This window comes from Daucus carota, chromosome 2 (assembly GCF_001625215.2).
Source record: "Daucus carota subsp. sativus chromosome 2, DH1 v3.0, whole genome shotgun sequence".
Taxonomy (NCBI): domain Eukaryota; kingdom Viridiplantae; phylum Streptophyta; class Magnoliopsida; order Apiales; family Apiaceae; genus Daucus; species Daucus carota.
Genome location: NC_030382.2, coordinates 43378440 through 43397107, shown reverse-complemented (window position 1 = coordinate 43397107; position 18668 = coordinate 43378440). Strand labels below are relative to the sequence as shown.

The 18668-nt window shown below is 36.0% G+C and overlaps 3 protein-coding genes and 1 pseudogene across 3 annotated transcripts; 1 reads left to right on the top strand and 3 right to left on the bottom strand.

Moving 5' to 3' along the window:
* The first annotated feature begins 1334 nt into the window (after window positions 1-1334).
* LOC108209317 (uncharacterized) lies at window positions 1335-2949 on the top strand. Its single transcript, XM_064087688.1, has 4 exons — window positions 1335-1438; window positions 1635-1719; window positions 1873-2292; window positions 2615-2949. Exons 3-4 carry the CDS (start codon window positions 1999-2001, stop codon window positions 2762-2764), a joined length of 444 nt encoding a protein of 147 aa, XP_063943758.1. The 5' UTR covers window positions 1335-1438; window positions 1635-1719; window positions 1873-1998; the 3' UTR covers window positions 2765-2949.
* Window positions 2950-3167: 218 nt separating this feature from the next.
* On the bottom strand, window positions 3168-9001 carry LOC108209316 (MACPF domain-containing protein At4g24290). Its single transcript, XM_017380155.2, has 7 exons — window positions 7988-9001; window positions 7497-7735; window positions 6099-6300; window positions 4769-4837; window positions 4482-4668; window positions 4130-4296; window positions 3168-4044 (listed from the first exon to the last, which is right to left on the bottom strand). Exons 1-7 carry the CDS (start codon window positions 8246-8248, stop codon window positions 3352-3354), a joined length of 1818 nt encoding a protein of 605 aa, XP_017235644.1. The 5' UTR covers window positions 8249-9001; the 3' UTR covers window positions 3168-3351.
* A 2282-nt stretch (window positions 9002-11283) lies between these two features.
* LOC108209334 (stromal 70 kDa heat shock-related protein, chloroplastic) lies at window positions 11284-15189 on the bottom strand. Its single transcript, XM_017380179.2, has 8 exons — window positions 14653-15189; window positions 13864-14116; window positions 13268-13347; window positions 13030-13172; window positions 12829-12927; window positions 12558-12747; window positions 12019-12417; window positions 11284-11905 (listed from the first exon to the last, which is right to left on the bottom strand). Exons 1-8 carry the CDS (start codon window positions 15187-15189, stop codon window positions 11498-11500), a joined length of 2109 nt encoding a protein of 702 aa, XP_017235668.1. The 3' UTR covers window positions 11284-11497.
* Window positions 15104-18629, bottom strand: LOC108207602 (uncharacterized; annotated as a pseudogene).
* Between the last annotated feature and the right edge of the window lie 39 nt (window positions 18630-18668).

Sequence of the window (18668 nt, the reverse complement as noted above, 5' to 3'; positions counted from 1 at the left end):
TAGTATCATTATTACATTTTCATACTTTTCTTGCATGTTCTTTAACCTTCTTCTTTTAAGTGATTATCTACTGTAGGTGATGATCTGATCTTTGATAATTTTCCACAAATTTGTGACTAATTCAGCAATTAGAACTTTAGTCCTCTCAACATATTCTTTTAGGAGAAAATCAAGGGATTTGTAAATTGTAAGTCTATATCACACTCTTTCTCAAAGTCTTTGTCTTTTTATTTGTTGCCAATTTTTTTCTTTCACTTGAATGATTGCTTTTCAGGTAATTAGTTACCTAGCTGTTGGATATATATTGCTATAATTATAATTCACTGTTTTCATATTTTTATCTTCAGTTTTAAAATCTATCTTAATGTATGACACTGTAGAAGGGGTTTTAAAATTTTAAGTTATATGCTTAATTGCTTAATATATTGTTTGTAGCAATTTTCTGTGATTTTTCGACACAAGGTTTGATGTACGGACCTGAGGTCAATAAAGGATAAACCATTACCAGTAGATTATTTAGCTCTCGACGCTACGAGCACAATAGTGTTTTATGGGAAAAGAAGCAATGTAGATTTTTGATCATAATGCCACATTAGTGTTTTAAGGCAAGATAAGTAAAGATCAATAAAATGTAGAATTACTAGTGCCCTGCAGCCTTAGGTTTGCCAGAAGGCAGCTTTCTCATTTCATCTTACCTTGCGGGGAAATGATTTGACATTTCAATTATGAATTCGAATGATGTCAAGAAGAATTTTGCACGAATTCGAGATGGGTTTTATTCATCATGTTCCGTGGCCTGTGCAAGCATTATGCGTTTCTAAAGTTCATTTTTTTTTTAATTTTCTTTTTCTGGGAAGGCAAGCGTGGTTGTTAAGGAGTGCACGTAATGGTTCAAATTTGTGACAGGAACGGAGGAGATAAACCTTTATCACTAGGCTATCCCGTGCTCTCAGTTGAATTGTTTTTACATACATGATGCTTAAATGTGAACTAAATCAAAAAAAACAAAGCCTATACTTATATTCTAATATGCTTTTTGTCTGAAAGTTCTTATACAAGTCTGCCCAGGTTCTTGAACATGTCTGTACGAATATTTATGAAGATTTAAACATGTGTTTGGAATTACAAGTATGTGTAAAATTTTTGGTTGTGGACACCATCATGGTCCACACATTCTGATCATATGATAATCTAATGTAATGAGCATCCAGTAGCTGATTTTATTTTATTTTCTGACTTAAATATTGTGGAATCGATTCCTTCGGGTAAACGGATTGGATCGGGTCAGATTCAGATGCTTCACCCAAGTCAGTGTTTTAGGCCTTAAAAAACAAGTATAAAAAAGCTTTAAAAGAACCAATAGGTCATTGTTGTTGTGGTTAGCCAGACAAGAAAGCCCATACTTTTGAATTCTTTAAGTTTGCTTCTCTAGACAAAGGTATAGTGTTGATTAAGTTAGGAATCAAGATCATGAACATGAATAGATTAAATTATAATAAAAAAGTGTTACAGTGAGATTTATCATAAAACTTTGTCTTCACATTTTCTATTGTGTATAAAAGTAGTTATGCTGAGCTGCATTCTGTAGTACTGGTTTAAAGTATTTTCAGTGTGTTTTATTCTCCCATTGGCAGGTCAGGAGATAAAGAGATGATGGGGTGCTCTTGGTTCTCTGGAATCTTGGAGGGTTTTTGATTTCTGCAAATTAAACACAAACAGGTTTGGTTTAAATTCGACGTAATTTTATATCTTCTGTATGAGAGTCTGGAATCCTGCAGTGAAGTTACCATGCTTATTTTGCCGATCATGAGGTTTCTTGATTCTGGTCCCTGTAGTCTGAATCAGCATTGTTTGCTCATCCTGTTTTTGCAGGATAACAGAAAATTGGAATAGATCAGAAGCATATGTTTCAAACAGCCAGCAGCTGCAGATTTATAACAAAACAAATTTAGTCCTTACTGGATATATTTCTTTTTTCATCTTGCCACGCCTAGAGGTATGAGTGAATTCGATTCAGAAAGAGCAAAGCCATGGAATATTTATACTGGTTCACAACCTAATCCATCACAAGCAGGAGTGGATCGCCAAGCTCCATGGAGAAACTTCGGAACTTCCATGAATGCAATTTCGTTTGGATTTGTTGCCACAGCAATACTAATATCAATGTTTCTTATTATGGCTATTTTCGAACATCTTTTTAGACCAAATGCTTCTTTCACTTCTCTTGAAGATGGTGTCAACAGACCAGCCACAGAATCCAGAAGAATGCAGAAACTTGGACATCAACCCATGGTACACCACCTTAATACTCCCTCAGTCCCAAATCTTGTCTTATTTGATTTTTTTGTCGCCAAATTGACCGAATTTTGAATATCATTTATTTTTTAAGTAGATAAACTGTACTTTCCAGTGGTACAAATTTTATTACATCTCTATTTATATTTTATGTGCAATATTTGGTCAAAATTAGGTCAATTTGACCACAAAAAAGTCAAATAAGACAAAAGATTTGGGACGGAGGGAGTATCATAAACTTCCTTCTTCATACAACTCTTAAAAACAATTTCCATTTCAAATCTAATGCAAGCTTTTACCAAATCATCCTCTGTAACAGGTACCAACGACGTATGCATCGGATTTTTCTGTCGTGATGCCAGGGCAGAGGTGTCCGACTTACATTGCACAGCCTGCTCCTCTTCCATGCAAAAGGGAAGGTGCCTCTTGGCCATCCCATGAACATACTTACTCCTTGCACAGATTATAGTTCTCATTTAGTGATCACATTGTTTGTTGTATGTAATCTTCTTACATACAAGAATGCAGCATTAGCAGATCTTGGGTTCTGCTGTTTAGTTCTATAGATCCTCAGTAAATTATACTTGGTTGTCAAGTATCAAAATCTGGTCATTGTAATCCAATTTCAGTGATTATTTGGCTTCTTAAATTGGACTAGTGTGTGTTGCTGTACACTTTTATTTGCAAAGTTCACAGTATAAATTTCAGCATTAAGAAAATCGGCAACAAGAGGTCGATTATTCAAGTTTCAGTACGAATAACTTGGTAACTCGTAACATTTTATAGATATTATGAGGTTTAGATTACATGCTGAGGTTTTCACTACTCTACTACAATCACAAGACAACTGACAGAAAATGAACAAGACACAGTAGCCAAAAGTAATTTACAGCACATTTATAGGGATTCTTGTAATTAGGTCATTCTATGTTTCATAGGCTCTTTCTAACCAAAATATAGTACACCCTGCTCTTTCGATTATAGACAAGGTTACAACTTACAACCTATGTATTAAAGATGATCATTCTAAGTGATTTCAAGTGGAAGGCAATAATGTTAGGACTCTGCTTGCAGCTCTTCATCGTCGTCGGGTAATATTACGGTCAGCAGTGAGTACTTTACCCGGAGAGAGATCTTGGCTTTTTCGACCACCAGTCTTGCTCCAGACACAACCCAATATCCTGGCGTTTCTTGAGGCCCTCGTGCCATCTCTGTTGTGTCGACAAATTTTAACATCTTGGGTGCTTGAACTGGTGCTGGAGGGCCACCTGGGTAAATTGCTGAGTTTATATTCACATCAGCTGGCCGTGGGGATGGCTTTTGGGTGGTTGTAAAATGATGACTTATTAAAGTTGATATCAGCCCCGATTTACGAGTCAAACCCGGGGAACCATCCCATTCTGGAAGCTTTGCTGAAATAGCTCCCACAACTGTTGAGAAGCGAAGTCGTAGAAAGAGTACTCTTTTGAAGCCGTGATCCTTAACTTCTAATTTTGCTCCGGTAACTATAGATAAATCTTCATCGGATTCAACAGGAGCAGTGCAGATGTGAGAGAAGTTTGACCACTGAACTTTCTCATAAAATTTACGATCATATGATTCCTGGCGGAAATTTCCATTTGGATCATCTTCAAGTTGGAAGACTTTTGGAAGAGAGGAGAGGTGCTGCATATGCAGTGCCAAACGATTGCTTCTTTTTCCTTCTAAATATAGCCGGAGACCTGTCACAGGCCTCTTGCCTACATCAACCTGTCATATATAGAAGCATAATAATGGTCAGTGCACTTCAATAAGGAAGAAAAAAGATTTCGTTTCACCACAAGGAAAGCATTACCGGAGTGGTGTTCACGTAAAGCTTAGGGCCCATGAAACTGAACTGCAAAGAAGAGGTGCTTTGTTGTCTTCGCTGTGGACCCAGGGGAAGATCACTGAACACAGGCGCCCACTGCCGTGGCAACTGGAATTCCAAAAATTGATGAAGTTCCTCAACTGGCGGCTTATCTGCAAGCAGAAGCCAGGACGGAATTTCAATAATTGTTGTTCTAGTTGTATGGACAAATATATTGGAAGAAAGTATTGATATAATTAGCCCATTTATCAGGCCGTCTCGAAAACCTCCATTTTTAATATTTTTTGCAATACAAAATCTAGGTAGTAAATCACACAAAAGGAAGGATGATACTTACAACGCAAGTACAGATTAATGGCATGACTTAGGAATCCACTCCCTGAGACACCATTCAACAGAGAGGTAATTGGGATGAAAGACATTGAAGTGACATCAGGTTCGAACTGAACACTACGTAACCACTCATCGTGGGCCAAGTTTTTATTATCACTGCCACCCCTCCTTTTGCATATGCTTACTATATCCTACAACACAAAGACAAATATTTATAATCAAGAGGCGGATTTCTAAACTGGGACCATGAGACCTCAATTTAATCAGTTGAGCATAAATTCAAAGAAATACCTCCTTATGTGAGTAAGAAGTTGAAGAGTCAATATCTGCAAACCGCAGCCTCTGCTCCTTGCCTTGAAACTGGAGCAATAACAAGATTTAGCAAAGTATATATACTAAGGGTTATTTTAATACTCTGGGAAATCAATTGCTTTACAACAGATAAGATCGCACAATAGGCAGCACTGTTGACAGATAGTTTGAATCTGACCTTAAGTCCCTATTGCAAATACAATTAAAAAATATAATCCAAATTTAGGTTTATTATAAAAACAATTATTCATCTTCACTGGCAGATTCTGTATTCATAATAAGGAATAAACACAAAAAGTTGGATGGATTTCTGCATTATTAAGAACCTCTAAGATAAGGTATTCCACACCAAAAATCATATGATTAACAAACTAGTCCACAAAAAGCGTAAAAAAACATTAAATGTAAAATAATCAACATTATAGGCATCAGATGAGTATTCTGTGATAGTTAGCCTGTCAGAAGGTCGGCAGGGATACAAGATTATTCTCCATAGTGCCCTGAGCATAAAAAACCTTTCCAAAGGTTCCCCTTGAGTTCCTACAGCTATAAAGGCTACAATTTATAGCGATATTAAGTCTTGAGATACTTAGTACAGTTCATGTTGGTCAATTGCACATTCAGGTCAGATTGATGAACCTATTTTTAACTGATAACCACAGAACAGATGTAACCCTAATGCTTCTTCTGGTACGGCAGATGTGGAATAGTAACAGAAGTAATTGCAGTGGAAAAATGTAAAGGAGATGAGAGTTAAAAATTGATGACAGGGTGCAAGTTTTTTGCAATAAGATTTTTGATAATTATGAGTACGAGGAAGGACCAAAGGAATATGCATTTATTCATACATCAGCAAGAATGAGCTTTAGTCTAGAGTTGTAGTATAGAGTGACAGAAGGAACACATTTATAGAAAAAGAACTTCAGTGTGGAGCATTTAGCAATGCCAGCAGCCAGGTGAGGCATAGGCCCGCACTAATCAAATTCTTGTTTGCAAGTAAAGCATTTGACTACAAATCAATTTGAATGATCACCGACACTTCAAATTTTGACATGTAACACACTGACAAATTTTATTCAACATGAATATCTGAAACCTTGGCAGCCTAAGCCACAAATTCCAGAAAACTAACAGTTCACAAAAAATGAAATCATGTTTCAGAAACATACACAAGATGTTTCAGAAACATACACAAGATGCATTTCTATAGAGTTAAAGGAAGTTATATAATACACCTGCTTAGATAAATAGGCAACAATTAAAGCAAAAGACGAAACACATGCATAAAACAGAGACAAAATCAATAAACCTTGTCATTCTGAGAAGAATGTTCAGTGTCCAGTTTATGTTGCCCACTTGTATCCACAAATCTTTTATCTGCAATTGTCTTTAACTTTTGCTGTACATCAGCTGGTTGAAGAGATGATGAATGCTGTTGCTTCATATATACTACATCCTTTCCTCCCATCTTCACACCAACAATAATGTGAGTACCAAAATTTTCAATAAACCTAGAATGGAAAATATAACACAAGTCAGAGGGAAGTTGGAAACGGTATAAGAAGACCAGGACAAAAGTTATATAGTAGGGAGAATTACTAACACAGTAACACATCAAGCAACAGACTGAAGCAGCGTATATAAATGAATAAATATATGAAATGATCTATACCCAAAGTCCTAACGAAATTATACAGATATCTTGTAGGAATCACGACATATAAACATGTGTATTTATCATACAGAAAATATTCATAAAATACAAGAAGCTACCTTCACTAGGGATAGTATTCATTTTCATGAAGTTAAATTGCAAGATCAAAATAAGAACATGCTAAAAACTGAACATTTCAGAGGCTATGAAAATCATAAATTACCTAGATGGAAATAGTAAGGTGCTGTGTGGCTTTGTTTTCTGTTTTCAAAAAACAACATTATCATGTTCTCTGTTTTTAAAAACTGTTTTCTAGTTATATTTTTTCTGAAAACTGTTTCTAAATACAGGACCAAACACAACATGTGTTTTCTGAAAATTGTTTCTATGTTTTCAATGCAGAAAATAGTTTTTTAGTTATGAAGCCAGATAACCACTAAGCTACTGTGGAATGCAGGTCACAGAAAAAAAAAGGGCAATGATAAAGCAATACATTGACGGTCCTATAGGTCGAAATATGATTCTTTAATATAATAACTATATATTATAATTGTATTAATTCTTTCAATTTTATTTGCCACATTTACTTCCACAAATGATTTAAGAATAACTTTATAATAAAAGGGCCATATTGTGTTACTAGATATAAAGTTTAGAACTAGTCAAATCAGATAAACAAAAATTTATGAATTATTTGCCAAGTGACAAACAGAAGTTACAAGACATCAAGACTGGAAATATTCAGTTCAACTTCTTAGCTAGCTTGATGTCTGAAAGCATTAGAAAAGAATAGTTGTAAACTAAATTGATTGATATCTTTAAATTTAGCTTTCAATTAAATATCATCTTATTCTGCTCACCTTCTTTCCACAACTACTAGACCATAAATGAAACTGACATTGCTTGCTACTTAATATCTTGACTAGTATAGAGCTTGAAAACAAAACAGGCAAGAACAGTCAACAGAGCTTAAACTTAGAGACCAGCACAAAATGGAAATGGATTAAACAGTTTCTTCACACAAAATGAAATGTGCAAAAAGGTAAACTTCACCTTGCCAAGGCAGCAGGATCCCATGACGAGGGAACGGCTTTCTTCACATGATCAGAAAGTACCATCTGAGTCTTTTCAAGTGCAACTGTGTACAATGTGATGAAAACTCCATCAAAAGCAAGTGTTTTGGTGTTGGCTGCATCTTTCTGCCAACTACCAGTAAACTCAAACATAAAGTTGAAGAGTCCTGAAGGTACTTTCCCGGACAGCGAAATTTCTTGGTTAAAATGCTCTGACATCTGCAGTATAAAAACTGTAAACGTTAGATCCCAGCTCAGAAAGTATCACTCAGAATCCTATACACCAATTATAGTGTCCGAGAGGGGTGCCAACACATCTTTTCATTTCAATTTAATTTTGTACGTATAGTTAAAATAATTGAATTACATCTTCAACAATAAAATAGTCTTCAATATGTAGGTTTAAAACATACCACATATTTTATGATAAGCAAGTCCAAAAATTTCATTAACGAACACACATGATGGTACCTGCTGAAAAGTGAGAACATCAGAGCGAAAACGAGTCCTCTCCCCTTTATCACACTTGATTGCTTTAGGCACATTGGGAATCACAATTCCACCAGGAAGAACAATTTCTCTACCACGATCGTCATGAAATTCAATCAACCGCGAATTCTTTGAATTTTCTTTTCGATACTTTAGCCTCAAATCCAGCGATATATCATAACCACATCCAATAGACTCAATTGCAATCTTGGCAGCTTCAGGAGCTGAAGCCCTAAGTGCCATGACCTCAAAAACTCACTTTTCCAATACCAAACCAAAGCCAGCAATCTCAAAACAATAAAAAATCAATCACCCGCCTATCTGTTGCTATTCAACACCATATACTAATATCCATATCCACCTAAAATCCAAAAGGCTCTATTTTTATGAATGTAATCAATACAACTAGCTCCTTTAAACACAATGTTTGCAAATAACCAATCAAGCACCCACCTTTCAATCTCAAAGCCACTCAAAATCCCAAGATATACAATATAAACTATTCAAAAACATAAAATACAGTGCAAATACATACAAACTCTAGCTTTGAGACAAGTGAACAAATTTGACTTCAAACTCACAAAATCCCAGGAAGATTCATCTTGTTCATAATCCAAGGCTGATTCTTCAAGTCTTGAAATTTGGCATGTGAATATATGTATATGTATGTATAGAAGAAGAAAGAGGATGAAAGGCCCTAGGGTTTGAAAGAAAGCTCAGATCTAGAGGGGGCAACTAGAAAGAAGCAGAGAGAGAAGTAAAAAACCCAAAACAAAGACCAGAACAGACCCTCTATGTATACATAAAAACTATTCAAAAATATAAACAAAGACTTCAACTTTACTATTCTTTAAGCATATTTGAACAAGACCCTTTATTAATACTAGAAAGATTGAGGAGACTAATCAAGGTTTAGACAAAAAGAATTAAAAGGGTTAAACAAAACATGCATATTACATGAAATATATGTGTATAACTGTATATAGAAGAATGAAGCAGGAAAGGAGAGAGTAGGTGGGTGTTAGTGGTTGATATATATAGAGCTTGACGTGTGTGTTATTTGACTTTTCTCTTGCAATAAATTCAACTGTTCATCTCCTTGCTGTTGGTACTAGAGGTGGCAATCGTTTCGTTTCGTATACTTTCGTTTCGTGTATTTTCGTGTTTCGTGTACTCGAAGGTGAAACCCGTATCCGCCCGTTATTAATTTCGTGTACCTAATTTGAAACCCGTATCCGTTTCGAATCGTTTCGTGTATATTTCGTGTACTTTTCGTGTATATTATATATAAAAATATTAATATATTTTTTAATAAAAAAAGAGATTTAATATATATTTTCCTTTATAAATTTATTAATGTGAATGATATATATTATACTTGTATACAATTCTTTATAAATTTGTTAATGTATCTACAATATATATCCACACATACATATAAATATATACTTTATACTCAATTATATATTTAATATATCATTACATATATATAATAAATATAATCTACAAATATTTCGTGTACTTTCGTGTATTTCGTGTACCCCAAATGAAAACCCATATCCGACACGAAATCTATCGTGTAATTTCGTGTTCGTGTACTTTCGTGTTTCGTGTATCGAAAATCAAAACCCGTATCCATTTTTTTCGTGTCGTTTCGTTTCGTGTTAGCGTGTTACGTGTCAAATTGCCAGGCCTAGTTGGTACCATAGAAATTACTAATATAAATCTCTGTTCTAAAAGTCGGTGATTAATCACAATTACTCACCGATTAATCCCTGTTCCGTAACTCGTCGAACTGATTAAATTCCCGATTAATCACTGATCAATCTGATTAATCCCTGATCAATGCAATTAATCCCCAATTAATCTTTGTTCCGTAACTTCACCGATTAAGTCCGATTCCCGCTTTTTACAACACTGATATAAATACAAATCTCCAGATTATTGAATTAGTAGTGGTGAGTGTTCTTTTTTTATTTTGACTGGAAGACACGGAAGTAACAGTGGAAAGTATGCTCCTCTGCTTTCCTTTTTAAGTATCCAATAGGACCGAGAGCAACCATCATGGTAATAATACATTCTTTATAAATATAAGTAATATATAATATTCAAATTCTTAATTACTCAAAATATTATAAGATACATTTTATAGCAATATTTCTTATATAATACTATAATAGTGTCTTACAATAGAAATAATGAAAAAAACAGCGAATGTAATCGTGTTTTATATTATTAAAATTATTATTTTTGACCTGAACCTACACGGATGGATATGTGACAAGTACATGTTACCCTGAGATCACGGAACAGCTTGGAGGTGGGCATATTATGAGATCAGACTCCTACTGAATCCTCTCTTTCGACCCTCAAATGTTTCAAAGTCGTAACATGGGAGACTCGGACTCCCGACAACACACGAACCATATCTATCCACTCATATATTCGAATGTGTGGTCTCCATTTTTATTTTTTCCAACCTTAAGTTTTTTCTTCCCTTTTTTGTATTATTTATTTAATCTTTTGATGCTAGTTTTACTGATACAAAAACTTTAATTGTATTATTAAAACTATTATTCTTTCTAAAGTGTTTCTAACAAAATATATGTGTAACGGAAAAGTTTAGACATTTATACAGAAAAAACAATTAACTTAGAGCATCTCCAACGGCGTTGGCTATAATCGTTGGCTAAATTAGACCTGTAAGACATTATGTAAAATTTGCTGAACCTGTAAGACATTTTGCTTCAATGGTACTGGCTATATTGGTTGGCTATAATTTAAAAATAGTATGTTATTAATATTTTAAATTGTTAAAATAGAATATATCAGTTCAATATGGTAATAAATGATGTATAATCTTCCTACAGATTTTCTTACAGACCTGTAGAGGTTCGACAAATTTAGCCATCCATAGGAGGTTGGCTTAATTTATAGACAACAGGTGAGCATGAGTTGAGTTTTTGGACCTCTTGGCTAAATTTTTTTATTTTAAGTAAGCCAACTCACTTTTTAGCCAAGGGCTTTAGATGATTGGAGATGCTCTTACAAAAACAGAAGAGTAGAATAAAATTTCTCTCTATCACAGATATGCATGACGTCATATTTATAATATGAATATGAAATGACTACATTCTTCCAGCACCCTTCTATTCAAACCTGACTGCATGCCGAAGATTCTTATTCACGCTAGGTGTATCCTCTAACAAAATGGTCAACTCGATTTTTCATTCCAAGTTTCAACAATGTCAAACTCTAATTAAAATAGTGCCAAGAGAAGAGTAGAAAAATCATACTATTAGTAATACTTGGAAACATGTAATGCTCTATTTACTAATAGAAACCTCAAAACTAAAAGATCACGAAATAGGAGAAACTAGTAAACCCCAGTACTAATTAATTAAAATTAATTCTTGACAAAGCTTTCCCTTGTACACATTTGGGAAGAACCATGACAGAAAAAAGTGGGGCTGTAATCCTCATTTCTCTTTATCATTTGCTGTCTGTGAAATCTGCATCGATAACATCTCCTTCTTCCGGCCCCTTGTTTCCCGACGCTTCTGAAGGACCATCTGCACCTGCACCACCAGGTGCCGGGCCACCAGGTGCTGCACCCGGCTGGTTGTATAGAGACTGGCCAAGCTGCATTACTTCCTGGTTCAGGGCCGCCATTGCATCCTTGATAACCTGAGTTGAGCCGTCTGTTATTGCCTTCTTGAGCTCCTCAAGTTTTGCCTCCACCTTTTCTTTCACATCGACTGGAACCTTTTCACCCAGTTCCTTCAACTGCTTCTCTGTCTGGTACACAACAGAATCTGCCTGGTTCTTTGTGTCAATGGCATCTCTCTTTTCCTTGTCTTCCTTGGCAAATCGCTCAGCTTCTGAGACCATTCTTTCTACCTATTTATCACAGGCAGCAAATTTATAAAGTAGATGTACTAATGAACAATATTGCCTATAAGAAAGTAGGAGCAAGGGTTAAGCAAATAAATGGTAGTAACTTATGGACATACCTCATCACTGGGCAATGTGCTAGCACCGGTGATGGTAATATCCTGCTTCTTTCCAGTGCCCTTGTCAACAGCAGTAACAGAAAGTATACCATTTGCATCAATGTCGAATTTTACTTCAATTTGAGGAACCCCACGTGGAGCTGGCGGGATTCCATCAAGTCGGAAGCTACCAAGAGACTTGTTGTCCCTTACAAACTCTCTCTCTCCTTGAAGAACATTGATTTCTACACTTGTTTGCCCATCAGCAGCTGTTGAGAACACCTCTGATTTTGAAGTGGGCAGTGTGGTGTTCCGCGGGATAATCTTTGTCATAACACCACCTAGTGTTTCCAGCCCAATAGAAAGTGGTGTAACATCTAAAAGAACAATATCACTCACATCCCCAGCCAAAACACCAGCCTGTAATTTACCAAATGATATAATTACGTCAAAATGGCAGCATTTTTCCCTGACTTGTATAATATGGCTATCCTTCTTAAAGGTTAAGAGGAGAAATACTATACAATAACTGTAAAATGTAAAGAAAAACCTTATCTAACCTGAACTGCGGCTCCAAGAGCAACAACTTCATCAGGATTGACAGTAACATTGGGCTCTTTTCCTGTAAGTGATTTCACAACACCCTGAACCGCAGGAATACGGGTTGAGCCACCAACTAGGATTACTTCATCTATGTCTTTGATAGAAAGCTTTGCATCCCTCAAAGAATTCTCAACTGGGGTTTTAAGTCTAAGAAAGCAAAAGACAAGATAATTAGATATAGGCCTTCCACCAACACTTTGAACTAAAATAAATTTTTTAAATAGGTACCTATCAAGGAGATCTGAACAAAGCTCCTCAAATTTTGCTCTGGTAAGAGTAGTTTCTATGTGTTTGGGACCATCTGCTGTGGCTGTAATGAAAGGCAGACTGAGAGAAGAACAAAAAGTAGAGCAACATCAGTAAAATTAACAAAAGCATAAATTGCTAAGAATACTGGTAAATTTGTAAATCCAGACAATTCACACTTACCTAATGTTTGCCTGGGTCAAAGATGATAGCTCCATCTTGGCTTTCTCAGCTGTCTCAGTCAGCCGTTGAAGAGCTTGCTTATCTTTCAGAAGATCTATGCCTTCATCATTCTTAAAACTCAAGGCAAGCCAGTCAACAATTCTCTGTCCGCCACAAAATTTATGAGGAGCTTTCTTAGCAATAACTAATTTACATATGTAGCATGATAGGGAACAGAGGGAGTGTATACAATGTATACCTTATCAAAGTCATCGCCACCCAGATGTGTATCTCCAGATGTAGAAAGCACCTCAAACACTCCATCACCAACTTCGAGAACTGCAACAGGAACATGATAAAAGAAATGAAATAAGTCATGTGATACATAATGCAAATGGATCTTATACCTAGACAAACGTTACAATACCATTTGAAAACACGAACTACAACAGAAATGAATGCCACGTACATCTAAGTAATCCTATTAAAGAAAAAGCTTATAGATATAGATGGATTAAACATCTTTCCTACTCTGCAAATACTGTTTGAGTGTAGTGTTTTTTTTGGGAGGAGGGGGGATGAGTTCAAAAGGTAATCTTCCAACATCAGGTGGTAGCATAAATTCCTATCTGGTGGCTGATACTTACAATTACTTGTAGAAAAACAAATATTAAACACTTTCTCATTATCCACATCATTAAGATAAAACTTTATAAGGAAAGGGATGAACGGATACTATTAGAACATTAACATTATCGAATTTACCTAACGTAGTAGGGTGGTGTTTATATCAAGCAACAGAACATCAGAAATTCTAAAAATAAAAAAACATCTTCACGTACTCCATTTATGTACCTGAAACATCAAAGGTTCCTCCTCCAAGGTCAAAAACAAGAATAGTCTCATTGTTCTTTCTTTCAAAACCATAGGCCAAAGATGCTGCTGTAGGTTCATTGATGATTCTAAGAACCTCCAATCCAGCAATCCGCCCAGCATCCTTTGTGGCAGTACGCTGGGAATCATTGAAGTATGCAGGAACTGTCACGACAGCTTTAGAAACTTTATCGTTCAAAAACTTGGATGCATCGTCCACAAGCTTCCTCAAAACCTAAACGCATGAGACAAACACCGAGAACATTTCAGTTCAGCAATATGCATATTAGAATAAAACAGAAACCAGCTTTACTGGCTTGCCCAACATCAAATTATCAAATACAATAAAAAAACAGGAATTTGCAGAATACATATCGAGCTATGTTGCAATGTGTAACACAATTTGACTCCAGCATAGACCGACATGATTCCATCATAGACATGATTAAAGCCAAAATCAAAAAAAAAAAAAAAAAAAAGTTGGACACAGCTCAATTAACCTTAACAGACCAAGAAGATATGACACTTCCGGTAAACTATTAACTATTTTGATCACATTTCAGTAAGTCTTAATTGACACGAAAGCAATACAAGACATTTAGGAATACGACAATAGCGCCCCAAAAGCTGCAAAAATAAAACCTTGACATAAAAACAACAAAAGCAAGTACATACGATTAATACACTCATCCAATAAAGCAACAACTATTACCAAAAACGACAACATAGCATCCCATTCACAGAAACATGATTACGCAAATATAGTTATACCTGAGCAGAAATTTCCTCAGCAGCAAATTGTTTCCCAATAGCAGGACAATCAAGCTTAACATTCCCATTCTCATCCCTAACAACAGTATACGAAACCTGTTTCGCCTCCTCATCAACCTCAATCATCTTCCTCCCAATAAACCTCTTCACCGAAAAGAACGTATTCTCCGGATTCACAACAGCCTGTCTCTTGGCAATTTGTCCAACCAATCTGTCCCCGTTTTTCGTATACGCAACGACAGACGGTGTAGTCCTCTGCCCCTCAGCATTGGTAACGATCACAGGCTTTCCACCTTCCATAGCACCCACGGCGGAGTTGGTGGTTCCAAGATCAATCCCAACCACTTTCTCAGCCACAATTCTCAGCTTGTTGCTGCGTCTACTGCTCTTTAGAGTGTGAAAGCAAGATTTAGGGTTTGTAAAAGACACGGAGTTTCCGAAGAATTTAGACTTGGGGTGGTTGTGGGTGGGGTTATTTGGGGATAAAGATGTGTAATTTGATCCAAGAACGTGAATTTGAGCTGCTGTAGAGGCCATTTTTGGGGTTAATTAAGGGGAAATCAAGAAATTAAAGATGGGATTTTTGAATTGCAGAATTGGGGGAGAATTGAATTGGGGGAGTGGAACCCTAGAAAGTGGGTATTTGAGGTGGGGGAGAAGAAGATAAGAGAGAGTGTGAGAAGGGTTTAGAAGAAAATGATGGAGAGAGATGAGGGGTAGGTGTGTACACGTGGCATGTTCTAGAATGGTCTTTTGGTTCTGTGATTTTGGTTTCTTGAAACTTTTATTGGGCTCTTTGATTTGAGTTGATGTTTAATGGATTCTCCCTTGTTGGCCCTGTTACTGCTTTAGAGCTTGTAATTTATAACAGAACTATTGGAAAAAAAGTTTTCGCCCTATTGGGAAAAATATAAAATATAAATTATTTTTAAAGATTTATAAGATTTATAATTTCTAAATCCTTTTATTTTATATTTTTTTTGACGAACTTTTATTTTATTTTATATTTGTTGTTGGAAATATAAGAAAATATAGCTTCTTCTAAATTCTGACCTTTAGCACTTACTAAAAAAATCCCATATCTAACTTAATCCTAGGTAATTAAACTTATTCCAGCTAGAAGTGTATTTCACCTCCGGCCATACAAAACTTCTTCTTAGAAGCCTATTTCGACTCCGACTCCAACCAAATGAGCCTATTTCGACTCCGACTCCAACCAAATGAGCCTATTTTGCCTTCTACCTTCTCCCCAATAACCAAGTTTTTGTCCCAAGCAAACAATTTCAGATGAAAGTTTATGAATGAGAAGATTCTGTTACTAGTAGGTGCTGGAGTCCATTCTCCATGTACAATAAGGGTGACGTTCTTTATTAAGAGAATGGAATGCGATGATTTGTCTCCTTTCCTCATCAAATCTCATAGAAGTCATGTAATAAGCATAAGGCTTCTGACAGGGGTACCTTGTGACCAGCCTAGTATTAAATGCGGAGGCAGTGTAAGCAACCTTCTTGTACCAATTGAGGAATGTTCTTGTAGGCAATTCTAGCTCTCTGGGCGATAATACTTTTCTTATGATCTGAACAACATATCCCCATGAAACTGAGACCATTCACGGTTAGCAGATGGACTGTTGTGCTATACTGGCACTCTCATGCTTGGCCGCTTCAAATAGGTGAACTGCCTGCACTCTTGTCATTTTTGGATATATTGGATCCAATACGTCGAGGTGGTGTAGGTAAACCAGAGGAGTTACAGGATGAGCTCTCAAAAGTCCTGATAGATTCCCACACACGTCATACGTCATACTGCATAGAATATTAGTTTAGTTTCTCTTTTAAGATACACAACTGAAATATTGTACAATTTAAGATATATTGTATTCATTCACCTGATCAAATCCATGTTCCCTTGTGAGTGGCACACCTAGTTCGGCCATACAAGCCTGCATTCTATCACCACTTCCGTACAGTCCGGGGTATCGTTGAAGGCATCGATCGCGCATCCTCTCCAACTCGTTTGCCAATGGATAGCTTAGCACAAATCCGCCTCCACCAAATGCCATTGCATAGGAGAATACTATGTTCTGAACATGACTCGGATATACACCCGATAAATTAAAGCTGATTATGGTCATTATTAGACAATACTCTTGACATATTCTCAACCATAAACACGGTGTCATCATCTCCCATGACAAATCATCTAATATCTTTCATTCCTGACCTCAATGTCTCAGAAACTACCCTTGCAATCCTCAATGCTGATCGGTCACCCTGCCTGTTGGTGTACTTAAACTGAGAAGTGTCACCAGATATCCGAATTTCAGGCAACCCTTCATTCCTGTTTGTGCTTACATTCTTGTCCAACCAAATTACCGCTCTAGTTTCCCCCGGCCTCCACAATTGTTTGATGTACTATTTCCTATTCTCCCAAAAAAAATGCTGATGCAGCAACTCCAAAAGCACCGTGTTTGATCTCGGTATCAAATCGTTGAATATATGGTGGTGTTTGAGGAAGCACAAGGTTGGCACTACTGTCACTTGCGAGCCTTTGAGATCCGGGTCTGCATTCTCAACCCCTGTAATTACCAAGTACTTATACAATGATCACGATATGAATTAATATTAAATTCTCTCATAATTTCAATGCTCTACAGAATGAACATGGTATGCTCAACAATATATGCTCATTCAAGCGCATTAGTTAGTGATTATACAATGATCACGATATGAATTAATATTAAATTCTCTCATAATTTCAATGCTCTACAGAATGAAAATGGTAGTTCAACAATATATGCTCATTCAAGCGCATTAGATCTTATGATTTCTCCCCACATCACAATACGTCAAGATAGTTGATCACACACATCTAGAAATTCAAACAAATACAGATTATAAAACCAAAGTTTATTGAAGTTGAAAGGAGTAGTTAAATTGGGTAACTCGCCATAAATTTCATCGCAATCAAATTAATTTAATCAGGCTACACTTCGAGAAAAAAAATTCATTAAAGTTGAACAAAATCTCCACAAGTGGTTATTCTATTCCACTTTGAGAATATACAATTTGTGATGAACTCTTAAACATGTGTGTGTGCATATACACATGGAATCATGCAACTTTTTTTGTAACTTAAATCCTAGATTCAATAAAAGCAAATAATAATAATAAACTAATTTGCCCATACAGCTAAAAGAAGAAGCAAGTGATAACATTATATAACAAAAAAGAACATATTTTCTTCATCAAGTTAAATGGATTAACTTAAATGTTGCCTACAACTACATCAACATGTGTATCTATTCCAAATACAAAGTGAGTATAAAAATCAATTTGATAAAGTCCCAACATGTATTTTTTTTGTTGAGATACCTTAGCTGTACAGGTAGACGTAGACCATAAGTAATGACTAAAAAGGACTGCATTTCTCGCTTAAGTCTATGGAGCAGAACTGCAACAATGACAATCCATTTAGCTTCTAAGATAGCTCCAGGGCCCTGTTCCAGTTCCAATTCTGTAAATAAAGTGGCCAAAACTTGATGAAGGTTACTTTACGTTTTCTACTTTTAACATTTTTAAGCCAATGTAACTTAGTCGGTCATGGTTGGGTATTAACAAGGAGCCTAGTTCAATCGAAATTATCATAACCATATGATATATAGACAACTTGATATGGTGCTAGGACTCTTCGACTTACATGCATATTTTTATGAATATTGAGATAAAAAAACTGACCTCCAAAAACCAACAAATGCTCTGAGGCTCATATAAATGGTTAGAGCAATCCATAGTCCAACATAGCCAAAGCTTGAAGACAGAATGAACAGTGATACGATGCTCAATATAGCCACCAGGACCTGCACAACATTGAAATGTTATACAATCTATACCTAGAAAAAACTGCTAATGACAATACTTGCTTCCTGCAAAAGTAGATGACTCTTTGCCTTTGTGATATAGAAAGACATAGGCCATATGACTGGACACAGAGGGAGATTATGCTTTTATATAAAA

Bases quoted from the DNA above. Each gene is read 5' to 3' on its own strand.
- LOC108209317 (XM_064087688.1), top strand. From the start codon at position 1,999: ATGAGTGAATTCGATTCAGAAAGAGCAAAGCCATGGAATATTTATACT. The intron at 2,293-2,614 runs GTACACCACCTT...CCTCTGTAACAG, and splicing joins AACTTGGACATCAACCCATG to GTACCAACGACGTATGCATC.
- LOC108209316 (XM_017380155.2), bottom strand. From the start codon at position 8,248: ATGGCACTTAGGGCTTCAGCTCCTGAAGCTGCCAAGATTGCAATTGAG. The intron at 6,301-7,496 runs GTGAAGTTTACC...TTTCCATTCTAG, and splicing joins GATCCTGCTGCCTTGGCAAG to GTTTATTGAAAATTTTGGTA. The intron at 4,838-6,098 runs GTTTATTGATTT...TTATTGCTCCAG, and splicing joins ATTCTTCTCAGAATGACAAG to TTTCAAGGCAAGGAGCAGAG.
- LOC108209334 (XM_017380179.2), bottom strand. From the start codon at position 15,189: ATGGCCTCTACAGCAGCTCAAATTCACGTTCTTGGATCAAATTACACA. The intron at 13,348-13,863 runs GTACATAAATGG...TTCCTGTTGCAG, and splicing joins AGGAACCTTTGATGTTTCAG to TTCTCGAAGTTGGTGATGGA. The intron at 11,906-12,018 runs GTATGTCCATAA...TGTGATAAATAG, and splicing joins GCACATTGCCCAGTGATGAG to GTAGAAAGAATGGTCTCAGA.